We start from the raw sequence: 13637 nt of genomic DNA, 5'->3' as shown, positions 1-13637 counted from the left end.
AGACAAAAACCTTAAAGTTTAATTTTAAAGGTGACTATGGCACTATATTTGGAGTTTATTCAATATTTGGCTAACATTGAGTTTCACTCCAGGTTTCGGAGTAAATGTCTGTGTTTTCTGTCTGTGAGTGTTCGTCCTGGTAATAGTCGGGTGGATGTGCTGCAGTTCTTAAATAAGAGGCCAGAAATAGACGCAGCAGCTCCATGACTCAGGCCCGAGTCAGAGCCGCAGGTTTGATGAGTAAAATGTACAAACTGCAGCCAACCTCTGCCGGACCACAGCGAGTCCATCTCAACTTAAAATATCCACGTGGACGAAGGCCAACGTGTTTCAATCCTCCATTCATAAAAACATCAGCCGCTGGAAAAGTCCCGCAATTTCCAGGCTGCAAAATAATGACTAATAACCTGTAAATGTTGTTTATGAAGCGTAGTAAAGCTGGAGAGTCACTTTGGCAGAGGAGGGAAAGAGATTAAACATAGTTTGAAATTAGTTTTCCTTCAATGTTGGTTTCAAATAAACACTATTACGTGATAAATGATAAATCATATAGAAGTTGTGCTTTTATTTGCATTTCCAGTTCATTTCCTCATATATATTTTCCCAAGAAATGTGTTTTTCTTATCTCACATCATCATATAAATGCGTCCTAATGCAACACAAGACAAGTATTTAAATTTTTATATATATATATATATATATATATATATATATATATATATATATATATATATATATATATATATATATATATATATATATATATATATATAAAACCACAGTTGCAGATCTAAATTACACAAAATTTTAATTAGCATACTAATACAAAAATGAAAGTATGCTGCACATTTCTGCACTGTTTTTGTTTATTACCTTGTTTTTACCTTGTTGCTTCAGAGAAGTTTTGGTTCTACATAACAATGTTTATGAAATAATGCTCACTTCCACAGAAATGGAAGAAATGCGAGAAAAAAAATGACGTCGTTAGCGTGCCCCACCCGTTTCCGTGGCAACTGAGACAGAACACTTCCGAAGAGTTGTGTGTTCACCCTGTTTCCATGGAGATGGAGTTAGAACGTTTGCGAAAAAGTAGCATTTTACCCCCGTTTCCACGGAGACAGTCCTAACCTTTCCAAAAATATATATTTTCGCAGTTTCCATGGAGACCGAGTATCTGAAAAGTTGCGTTTTCCCCCCATTTCCGTGGCGACGGAGTCGGAACGTTCCCAAAAAAGTTATGTTTTTCCCGTTTCCATAGAGTCGGATGCAGAGCATTTTCAAAAAGTTGCGTTTTCCCCCCCGTTTCCATGGAGATGTAACATTTCCGAAAAGTTGTCTTTTCCCCATTTGTCATGGATTTGGATTGTGGTTTCCCGGTTCCATGGAGACAGGGTCGGAACCCCTCTGAAAAGCTGCCTTTCCCACTGTTTCCTTGGAGACGGCGTCAGGGCGTTTTCAAAAAGTGGCTCGTGGACATGGGACACTCAAAACGCAACGAAAGTTTTGCGTTTTCCCTCGACAACGCTGTCGAAAATTGTTCAGTTTGGCTCTGAATTTATTCTGCCTGCAGAAAACAAACAATTCTTTATGAACGGAGATGATTTTCAAATTGAAACTTTAAGTCTTGAACTTTGCTTGAATCCCCGCCATAATAAAACCCTTCATGTGGATTCAGCTGAATCGTTTACGTTTTTTTTTAGAAACTAAACCATTAATCTCTCAATGTGTCTTTAATTCAATAATCAGAAGTTTCTTGTTTTCATTTGCCTTTAATGAGCTCGTAAAGAGCCAAACTGGATCTTTTCCTCCAGATTGCTCCATAATTGATCACGAGTGAAGTGGAACCTCCAAAACAAGCAGCTATTTTGAAGGGAGCAGAGAGGAAGTGAGCTTTTCCGTCTGCCGGGTGACATTCTGTCAGAAACCAGAGTTTGCTGGAGTTTTTCACGGCCTCGTCAGGCTGCAGATATTCGGGTCCTGGACGTTAACGACGCCGCTTTCAGACACATTCCTCTCAAACCACTTCCTCAAGTGGCTGCCGAGGGCCGCTCGTCCGCACGCGCTCCAAGAAATACTCCTCGTTCCTGCCCTCGGATGGTCGGCTCGTCGTCGCCGGCGGCGGCGGCGGCGGCGTGAGTCAACGGGGCGAGAGAGTGAAAACAAACCGGAGCGGAACAAACACACACTGACTCACTGCAGTGACTCAAACATCTGGAATACACCTTCAGGATTCACACGGCGGGCCTGCTTTGATCCTCTTCCGCGTGTGTGTGTGTGTGTGTGTGTGTGTGTGTGTGTGTGTGTGTGTGTGTGTGTGTGTGTGTGTGTGTGTGTGTGTGTGTGTGTGTGTGTGTGTGTGTGTGTGTGTCAGGGATTATCGTCTACTTCTTTCATAACCGCAGTGACATCTGCTGGATCCAGGCTATGCTGGTTCCTGTGTCTCTCTCTCTGACGGTGCAGTGGTGCAGTGGTTCGCCCCGTCAGCTCACAGAATGAAGGTCACTGGTTTGAGTCCACATCATGTTTCTGGAACTTTGTGTGGAGTTTGAATGTTTCATCCTGCAATCCAAAAACAGACATTTGAAATTAATTGGTCAGTCTCAAATCACTTCGTAGGACGCTCTGTAATCTGGATGTCCTTAGAGGAAGATGCTCTATAATCTGGATGTTAGAGGTGGAAGATGCTCTACAGTTTATTCTGGATGTCTTTAGACGAAGACGCTCTATAATCTTGATGTCTTTAGAGGAAGATGCTCTACAATGTGGAAGTAAGAGGAGGAAGATGCTCTATAATCTGGATGTTAGAGGAGGAAGATGCTCTACAGTTTACTCTGGATGTCTTTAGAGAAAGACGCTCTATAATTACCGTGCCTTTCCGATGGAGAACGTGCTTGAATACTGAAGTTTTGCGGAGTTGTTACTCCAGAAGAAATCCTTGCTCTCAGTTTGTTGCATGTTGAACTCGACGACACGCAGACATAAAGAAAGGTCGCACAGCTGATTCCTGCTGATTCCAGCTGATTCCAGCTGATTCCAGCTGTGTGCTACTCTCACAAAACATCAACTCTTCTCCTCAGAAAACCCAGGAAATCACACACGGCCACACTTCAGCTTCCACTTTGATATTTTGGAAAATGTCACCCTCCTCCCCCTCTTCTTCTTCCTCCTCCTCTTCCTCCTCCTCTCTTTTAAAGCTAAGTGGGAATCAACCCACAACCTGGTCCTCTGTGTGTGCATGTCTTCATTCATCACTGTTGTGGGGACATGAATGTGTTTCTTTACTCACGATATGGAGACAAAAAAAAACAACAACAACGACGTGAGGACAAATGAACGGTTGTATGAGGCTGAAATGCAGTGACGCTAAGGCCCTGTTTACACAACAACGTTTTCAAGTGAAAACACAAAACTATTAACCCGAATGGCATGAACTCTACAGGGATGATTTGTCATCATCCAAGGACCAATCCATAAGATTTTGGGACGATAACTGCGAACCATTTCTGAATAACTCTCCAAAAACTGTGAAAAAATGTCCCATACAAAGCGGATGAGAGAGGCACCTCGTGGAGGAGATCAAAGGAGATCAGCGTCTGTTGCCATGGAGACGCTCCCTGCTCAGTGCTTCACACAGTGACGTAGCTACCTGACCTACCTAGTTAGCATCGATATGAGATAGCGGCTAACATGCTGAAGATGCTAACTCGTTTGCGCAAACAATTGTTGTGATGGCAAAGGTCCGCACTCTACCGAGTGTAGCTCTAGTTTTATGGTTTGACAGTCACCGTCCAAAATGTTGCCGTGTGAACGCAAAACTCTTCTGAAACAAGAAGGCAACAAACGACGCATTTTCACTCTAAACTTTGTCGTGTCGACAACTCACAAAGAGTTCAGACTCAATATAATGTCCCCAAAAAGTGAGAAACCGTGTGTGTGTGTGTGTGTGTGTGTGTGTGTGTGTGTGTGTGTGTGTGTGTGTGTGTGTGTGTGTGTGTGTGTGTGTGTGTGTGTGTGTGTGCGTGTGTGTGCGTGTGTGTGTGTGTGTCTTTAAAAAGGAGCCGAGTATAATTTCAAGGTGTTTTGGTTGAAGTGGTTGTCAGTCCTGGGCTGAGCGCCCGCCGCCCGCGGCGGCGATAATGAAGTAACTGTCAGGCCGCCGCCTGCAGGCCGCCGCTCCGATGAATGATCCCACACGTATGACTAATGTTTCCCCCGGCGGCGGCACAATGACTGTCAGGAATCACACGCTCTCTGAGAGCAGGCTCGGCCGACGTCTACATTGTTCAGAAGGACCGAAAAGTCTCAATTTGCTGTGATTACGTTCTGATTGTTCTTACGTTTCACAGCCTTTGACCGAGGGTTCGTGGAGAAACTGTATCAATACCTGCTGCCGTCACTTATTCCACCTGATTCTTATTCTCAAAGCCAAAACACAAAAAGCACAGCCATCACGCTTTAAAAAGTCGCGCTGCTGCTTCTTAAGAGCTGCTGATGAAAGCGACAGTTCCTGTTGGATTCGGTTTTCAAGCGAAAACGGGAAACTTTTGTTGGGTTTCTGGGGGTCTGTTTACACAACAACGGTTTTCAATGGCTCTGAGCACGGTTGTCATGGAAACGGACCCCCCCCCCCAAAATGCTACAGAATCATGCGCTGTCATGTAAACGGGGCAGAGATGTGCATTATAAGTGTGACTTACTATAAGTGTGATTTATTTGAAGTGTGACTTATTATGAGTGTATTTTATGAGTACAAGACTTTTAAGTGTGACTTATAAGTACATATTATATAAGTATTACACTTATAAGTGACTTACTATAAGTATAAGACTTTTAAGTGTGACTTATTATAAGTGTGACTTGTAGGTACATATTATTTAAGTATGAGACTTATAAGTGACTTATTTTAAGTGTGACTTATTATGAGTGTGACTTATAAGTATATATTATAATTATAAGACTTTTAAGTGTGACTTATAAGTATATATTTTAAGTATAAGACTTTTAAGTGTGACTTATAAGTATATATTTTAAGTATAAGCCTTTTAAGTGACTTATTTTAAGTCTGACTTATAAGTGTGACTTATAAGTATAAGACTTTTAAGTGGGACTTATTACAAGGGTGCCTTATTAGTAAATATTATACAAGTATAAGACTTATAAGTGACTTATTATAAGTATAAGACTTTTAAGTGTGACTTATTATAAGGGTGACTTATAAGTATAAATTAAATAAGTATAAGCCTTTTTAGTGACTTATTATAAGTGTGACGTATTATGAGTGTGACTTATTATGAGTGTGACTTATAAGTATATATTATAAGTATAAGACTTATTAGTGACTTATTATAAGTATAAGACTTTTAAGTGTGACTTATTATAATGGTGACAATAAGTCACACTTACAATAAGTCACACTTATAATAAGTCACTAAAAAGGCTTATACTTATTTAATAGTGACTTATAGAAGGATTCTCTCTCTGAGCTTTCATCATTTCCTCTCACGTATCATATTTACGATCCTTCATATTGAAGAAAATGGAGCACAAGCAAATAAATGAAGCTGTTAATCCAGAGAAGGTGAAGGCAGGACGGTGGACTCGACCCGGTGCTGCTCCACAGATCCCTGGTGCATTATGGGCCTTTGGAACGGGATGGATTCAGCGTCGGTCAGACGCTTGTTTGCGCCGGGTCACTTCATTGTGTATAAAATAAATAAAGTGCAGAAAACCAACGTCGGTATTGACGGGAAACAAGCACGCCGCCGCCGACGGAGCCGAGCGGCTCGTCTGACGCCCCCGCCGCGCTGAGTGACGGCCGTAATGCATTAATAAGCTGTAATGGAAAGCACTTTCCACTCACGTCGAGATAATAATCAGTTTCATTACCGTTCTTTAAGCACGGCGTTTTTAACGGTCCGCCGCCAAACAAAGTTTACAAAGAGCTTTGGAAGTGGATGAAAGGAAGAGCGAACGTGAAGTAATGGAGGCCTGCAGGATGATTGGTGACGGAGCGGGATAATGAGGGGCGACGCCCCCGGACGGGAATGACTGACCCGCCGCTCGCAGCCGCTTTTCTTCTCCACGATGAAAAGCTTGTTTTTCACGCTGAAAGATTCGAACGGTTCGACGAGAAGAACAATAAAGGATACAGAGACGTAAGAGGACGAGTCCCCGGGACTGAATGGGTTCATTTCTTTATTCAGGGTTTTTAGTGTCAAAATAGCTGAATGCTGATTGTAAGTTGTGTGGCCCATAGGAATCCATCCATCATCCATCCATCATCATCCATCATCCATCCATCATCCATCATTCATCCATCATCCATCATTCATCATCCATCCATCATCCATCCAACACCAATCATCCATCCATTCATTCGACGATCTATCATCCATCCATCATCCATCCAACACCAATCATCCATCCATTCATTCGACGATCTATCATCCATCCATCATCCATCCAACACCAATCATCCATCCATTCATTCGACGATCTATCATCCATCCATCATCCATCCAACACCAATCATCCATCCATTCATTCGACGATCTATCATCCATCCATCATCCATCCAATATCATTCATCCATGATCCATCCATTATGCATCCATCCATTATCCATCCAACACCCATACTCCATCCATCCATCATCCATCATCCATCATCTATGATCTATCATCCATCCATCCAGCCACCCATCGTCCAACACCCATCATCCATTCATATTTCCTTTTGCACAACTTAAACAACATAAACTCCGTTCACACGGCAGCGGCAGAAAACACAACTTTAGGAAAATGCTGCGACTCCGTCACCATGGAAACTGCAGTTTTCTTAGATTTTCGTTCTCGGCGTGACGTCTGCAGACCGAATCGTCAATCCTCCGCTCAGACGGAATCAGTTAAAATCACCCGATTGTACTCCTAGCCGGCCGCGTGCGTCTTCTCCTCTCTTTTTGTCACTTTGCAGGGAGGAAGACGCCGTTTCCTGCTGCTCTTTCACAAGCCCACAGTTCCCCGAGCTCCTCGTTTCCCCCCCCCCTGCAAACCGCCGTTCTGTGGATTTGGGCCGAGCGGAGCGGCGCTTTAATTACCGAGAGCCGCGGAGCGCTGAGACGTCAAACGTATTGATTACAGGCAGAAACATCACAACCTCCGCCGCTTTCTTCCCCCATTCATTATTTTCTCCACAGGATTGTTTCTTTGAGATAAAACCGGCCCCCCGCCGGAGTGGGCCCGATAATGAGCGGCGGCGCCGGGCTCAAACCGTGGCACGTGAGCAGTGGACAAGCACAGACCGCCGTTACACTGCAGCGGTAACAAGGTGCAGCAGGTCTTTTATCTCAGACGCTACAAAAACAAAACAAAAAAAACCCCACCGCAGTCTGGACGACGGACCAGCCGAAACATTATGACCACTGACGGAGGGAGCGAGGAAGACTTCTCTCTTCATCGTCACTGCTGGTGGAGCAGAGGAGTCGTTTGGAGATGTTTGGGTTAAATCTATCCATTATCCGTCATCCATCCATCATAATTACCACCATAAATATAACGAAGAAGGTGGAGGATTTGATTTCAGGCCTGTTAATTAGACATGAGGAATGTGTGTGTGTGATTGTCTCTACTGAGCACGTGCAGAACTACAAGTTACTGTGGCCTTGGTTACCAGAGTTTCAGAAAAAGGTACTTTTTCCAACGTTTCCGTAAGAGAGAGTTTTGTTTTCTGTGACTTTCCAGCTTTCATGGTATTTACTTGAAATTTACTTGGAAAAAAAGAAATAAACCGAAAAAAACCGAAAGAAAAATCTATGTTTTGTTTGAAATTTTGACAATTTTCTTGACGGTTTGTCCAGATTGGAGCGTCTTGCTGGCCGGGTTTGGTCCATGAAGGTTTGATAAAATGAACATTTTGTCATCTCACATGAATAGTGAACAAACTTCCAGCAGATTTTCAGTCAGAATTTTCACATATTCACCATAAATTTGCCGCATGAAATCACAGGTTTCTTGCACTACAATTTTGACCGTATAAATACGGACCTGCTGCTCCATCCAGCAATCATGCTGTCACCAGACGTCAGGAGCTGCTGGACGAGGACCTCAACCCGAGCCACTGACGGCTCAGATCTATTTTTTCCGGAGATGGAAACGAACTTGCTGAAAGCTTAAAAAATAAGTTGGAGACGTCTGAAATTACGGTGACGGATTTCTGATGTTGAAAATCTGCGTGACGTGTTCTCAAATTAAAGACGTGTTCTGGAAACAGTTGGGTGAATCTTTCCAGCGTGGAGCTTCTCCCAACCCTGCAGATTCAGTTTGTTGGGTCTTCCAGGTATGAAGCGTGTAGAAGCGTGGACCGATCCATCCAGACGAGCTGTGGCGTGCTGACCTCCGCCCGCCACCAGGGGGCAGCAACCATGTCAGATGCGGACCACACAGCAATAGATCAGCGAATTCACGTGGATGGTCGACATCTCACTGTGATTTTAACAATCTTATAAGTTTCCAGGTAGCAGTACTGTACGACGTGAGACATGGGAGTTCGCTGTGGGCAGTTTGTACGATGGAAACAAGCTGAAGCGCAGCAGACGATGTACGCGAGTCATAAAATGCATCAGTGTGCGCCGTCCATTCACGAAAAAGAAACAAGCGAAGCATCAACCTTTTATTTCTGCGTTCGGAGAGAAACACCCACCAAAACTTATTTTGACGAGTTTTGTAGCAAAATCAAACATGTTCAGGGCCCTAAAATGGCCCCTTCGTCCCACGTCATAACAATTCCCCCACATACAAGAGGGTCTTTGCACTTTCAGTGCTCGTGCCTTAAAAAAAGGAAAAGAATGAAAAAGGAAAAAGAAAAAATTGAAAAAAAAAAAAGGGATGGGAGAAAAAAAAGATTAACAGGATAAAAAAGGAACGTGAAAAGGAAAAGGGGAGAGGAAAAATAGAAAAGAAACGAGGGAAAGGGAAAAGAAAAAATATTAAAAGATATAAAAAAAAAATTTAAAAAAGGAAAATTAAAAATAGAAAAGAAATAAGGAAAACAAAGAAAAGGAAAACGAGAAAAGAGGAAAAAAGGAAAACAAATAAAAGATAAAAGAAAAAGGCAAAATAGAAAAAAAAGGGGGGGATAGGAAAATAAAACATTCAAGATTAAAAAGAAAGGAAAAGGAAAGAAGCAAAAGACAAAAGAAAATCCAGACACACGACGCTCCTTGAACAATTAACGCTCTGCTCAGAGGCAACAACAGTGAGAATATTTAAAAACCTGCCACCTTTTCTCCGAGACGTTTGGTCTCGAGGATCAAAGGCGAAAAAGCCGGCCTCTGATCAGACGGGCGACCTAATTGGCTCATTGCCGGGGGAGCGCTACTGCCCCCTCTTGGACTCTTAAGGGCTTTTCAGAGGCGCCTTCAGATGATGCACTTCAATTTGAATAATAAAGACAGTCGGTCGTCTTTCTCTTCTTCAGTCACGACGGAGGGAGAAAACTAATCACATTATTCATCGTCTTTGAAGTTTCTTCTTCTTATAAACGGAAACACGAGTCTAATTTGGCTTTTCTGGCTTGAACCTCTAGGGAAGAAGGACGGGGAAAGAAAACATTAGGAAGTGTTAACACCACTACAAAATACAGGAGAGAAGCGTGACATGTCACGTCAGAATGTAATTATCTGCCTTAAAATAGGGCATCAGCACCTCTAGAGGCTGTTTGGAGTACAGCATTAAAAAATGTAATTAAAAAAATCATGATATAATGATAATGCATTACATTAAGTTAAAAATGGAATTTTAATTATGGTAAGCTACATTTACCATGTATATATTTGTTTGTATTTAGCTGTTAGATGAAGGGAGTCTGACATGAGGCCCGTGGGCTAAAACTGGTCATCAAGAGCCTCTAATCCAATCAAAACAGAGAAAATGGTTAAAAAAAACCAAAATAAACCTTCAAAGAAACCAGATTAAAAACGTTTGAATGAACCACACACGGCGGCTGCAGATGTAAATAAAGACAGTTTCTGTTTATTGACGCATAAAACATCCTTCAAACAATAAAACCATTTCAAGGTCTCTGTACAATGCTTACTAAGCAGATTTATTCATATAGAAAACGTTGGAGGAGCGGAGTTAAAAAATCACATGGCTCCTTCAGATTTAATGGCAGGTACTCTTGGGGAAAAAACAAACAGAATTTTTTTTTTACAGCATTCCATCAACAAATATCTTTCAAGCAATAAATATGCATTTTTATAAATAGTGTAAATTTACATCCAAATAAAAAAAACACACACACACACAAATTAAAGTTCATTCGGTCTATGTGCAACCCATTTTCTCTCACTTGGCTGCCGACGAAAGGTTTCCTGCAACCGAAAGAAGAAAACATCCGGGAGTGGAAGGACGTCACGTCATCTCTTTACATAACAGAAGAGTTTTTGAGTTGTTTTTTTTCTTGACGTACAAAAAGACCTGCTATGCTAGTTATCGGTGGAGGAAAGGGAACGAAGCTTTCGTGTCAAACAGAAAAAAAACAATGGAGGAAGAAAAGTTTTTTTTGGGGGGGGGGGGGGGTCAGTAGTCTTGATCAGTTCAAACTAAATATGTACAAAACTTTATTTAACTGCTTGTGGCTTTTTGTGGATCGTTTGTGGTGAAACAGTCTGGTTGTGATGACGAGCCGCCGCCCCTCCAGTCCACTGGGGGGGGGGGGGGGGTGACGAGCCGCCGCCGCCCCTCCAGTTCACCAGGGGAGGTCGGCGGGTGGTTGCATAGAAGCACAGCTTTCAGCTGCCTGACGGGAGGAGAAGCTACAGACGCAGTGTTGAGGACCGACGGCTTTTTTCTTCCTGAATATCAGAAACATTTTTATTTCTTTGTAAAAACAAAACAAACGAAACAAAAGACTCCGGAGAGTTTCCCCTCGCCGCTCTCAGATTGACAAACTGTCGCCATCAAGAGGAAGAAGGCAGAGGACTGGCCTGCAGAAAGAAGAGAGACGCAGAGTCAGGCTGCGTTTCCATGACAACGTTTCAAGGGAAAACACGTCTGGGATGTGCCATTTTCTGCACATGTACGGGTGAGTGTAGAACACCGGTTGAGCCACATGGGGGCATAATTGCACTGAAGGTAGGAACATTTGTGCATCAGGTGTTGCTTGACGGAGGGACAGCGCGCGCGGTTTCTGACTGCATCGCAACTGCTACAACGCCGCAACTCCGCGACAACGAGACAAACTGTACGCAGTTTATGGGATTATTGATCGCGGATTGTTGGACTGAACACTTGGTTAAATAAAAGTTTTTGTACAAATCTGTCGAAGTCCGACGTCGTCTTCTTCCGTCAGTTCACGTCGTTTAATGTTTACATCAAGATAGCTTTAGCAACTACAATGCCGTTTTCAGTTTTTGTTTCAGAAAAGTTTTGCGTTTCCACAAAACTATTTCTAGTAAAAACTCCGTTTTTGGCATTTTCCTTCCAGATATTTTGTGCTTTCCTTCCAGAAAAGTTTTTCGTTTTCTTTCAGAAGTTTTGCATTAAAATGTGTCCTTTTTGCATTTTTGTTTCAGAAATGTTTTCTGTTTCGAGTGAAAACGCATCGTTTCTGCATTTTTTGCTTTCAGAAGTTTTGCATGAAAATGTGTCCTGTCCTTTCGCTTCGGAAAAGTTTTCCGTTTCAAATGTCTCCAATGAAAACGTGTAATTTTTGGAGTTTTCGTTGCAGAAAAGTTTTGCATTGTACTTTCGGAAATGTCACGTTTCAAATTAAAACGTATCGTTTTTCACTTTAAGTTTCAGAATTTCTTTGAATTTTGTTTCACGCTAGTTTTGCGTTTTCACCCGGGTTTCCGTCATCCCGCCGTTACTCCTCCGGCCTCTCGGCGCGACACTCACCAGAGTGAACTGGTCGTAAACCTGCATCAGGTCCTCGATCTTGTACTGCTCCAGCACCACGAAGTTGTCCAGGTTGCAGCTCCCCCTGCGGGCGCAGTCCTGGCAGTGCACCACGTACGTCTTCCGGCTGTTGCTCTCGCTGGTGACGAACAGCATGTCGAACACTTCCACCTGGACAGGAGGGGGCAACAGAGAGGCGTGAGGGACTGTTTGGAGCTTAAACAACACGGGCGTTTTCGGTTTGACGAAACGCTTTTGTTTTCCCCGAATAAATCAAAGAGGATCCGTAACTTTAAATCTGTATCTGTTAAATCATATAACCGATCTTCTCCTGAACCGTTTTCATGTCAGTGGGACAAAAAGCTGCAAAGAAACAACTAGTGAGGTATTCACATAGACTCATGTCTCTTATATTTCACACACAAAGACCTGAAAGAGGAAGTGAGGTCGTTAAACTGCCACTTTATGGTTGTTCACGACAGGAAGTCATTTTAGTCAAATGCCGCAATTTTTTCATCAGTTTACATGACTAAATTCTACCGACGTAGCAGGAAGCAGCAGCCACAATCAGACTCCGTTTTAAAGTTTAAGCTTTTAACCAGTTTTTGAATGTTGTTGATCGACCAAATTAAACCAGAGTTATGATAATAATTAAAACCTAAGGTGTGTGGGTGTGCGAGTTGTGGAGGAATTGACGGCAAAACGGTTGATTCACACTGTCAATCTGTGGCAGAAACAAAAAAAAATGAAAAATAGAAACCCGACATACATTTCCTATTGGCCAAAAGTCCCCCCCAACCAGCCAATCACGAGATTACATTGCTGTTGCTATGCAGGAATGGGCAAGCTCCTCTGTGACTCCGCCCCCTTTGCAGTATAATAAGCAGTAAAATGTGTTTTGTACCTAAACTATGATAATAATGTTCTTGTTTATATAAACGCACAAGAAATTAAGATATATTAGTTGTAGTTATTGTGCCAGCTTAGCTTTCTAAAAAATACATCGTACTTTCTTGTATTTTTATGTGAACAGGTGATTAAAAACTGTTTTTTTGTTTGATAAATGTGGGCATTGGTTTGTACATATATTAAACTGATCGGCTTTTTAAGTTGTAGAAACGTTTCATTGCACATGTTTGTGGCTCTAAAAAAAAATCTAACTTTTGAACTGTTCATATTGATTTGTGTGTCACTTTCCTCCATCTTGAGCGACGGACGGTCATCGGTCCAACTCGGGACACACAGATTGTGAATTTCTGCTGTGGTGGCGAGAACGCCGTGTGTCTCACCTCGCAGATGCTGCAGTAGTGCGCCGGCTCGTTCTGGCTCCTCCCGTGCCAAACCAGCTCCCTCCCGGCAGAAAGCAGCAGCTCGCGCTGCATCTGACACTGCTTCAGAGTCCGCAGCAAGCAGTACCTGACACACACGCACACACACACACACACACACACACACAGAGAGGGGGTGATGGGTGAGCGCGCACACGCACGGACACACGCACACACACACGATGTTCTCTGCCGGTTCCTCACTTGATCATCTCAAACAGCTTGTGGTCCGACACTTTGATGTTCCGGGCCATGTTCCAGGAGAGGTGGATCATGGGGACGATGGACTTGACGCTCTGCAGCTTGTTCCACTCGTAGCGCTCCACCGCCAACTTGTACTGATGAGCTGGCGACACACACACACACACAGATTAGTTATTATATTATCATTTTATAGACGAGAGACCAATCT

General features: G+C 42.9%; 1 protein-coding gene across 1 annotated transcript in view; it reads right to left on the bottom strand.

Moving 5' to 3' along the window:
• Positions 1 to 10001: 10001 nt before the first annotated feature.
• kdm6a (lysine (K)-specific demethylase 6A) overlaps positions 10002 to 13637 on the bottom strand; it is a gene marked incomplete at its 5' end in the record, with an annotated part of 44060 nt that continues 40424 nt past the window's right edge. Inside the window, 4 exons of the mRNA XM_080478097.1 lie at positions 10002 to 10984; positions 11898 to 12068; positions 13187 to 13313; positions 13430 to 13571. Coding sequence (XP_080334223.1) covers positions 10958 to 10984; positions 11898 to 12068; positions 13187 to 13313; positions 13430 to 13571 — 467 coding nt within the window. The 3' untranslated portion in view covers positions 10002 to 10957. The remainder of the gene's footprint in view (positions 10985 to 11897; positions 12069 to 13186; positions 13314 to 13429; positions 13572 to 13637) is intronic.

The sequence above is a fragment of the Lipophrys pholis genome (genome assembly GCF_963383615.2).
Source record: "Lipophrys pholis genome assembly, chromosome: 13".
Taxonomy (NCBI): domain Eukaryota; kingdom Metazoa; phylum Chordata; class Actinopteri; order Blenniiformes; family Blenniidae; genus Lipophrys; species Lipophrys pholis.
The sequence above is the reverse complement of the archived record's forward strand: the minus strand, read 5'-3'. Positions and strand labels throughout refer to the sequence as shown.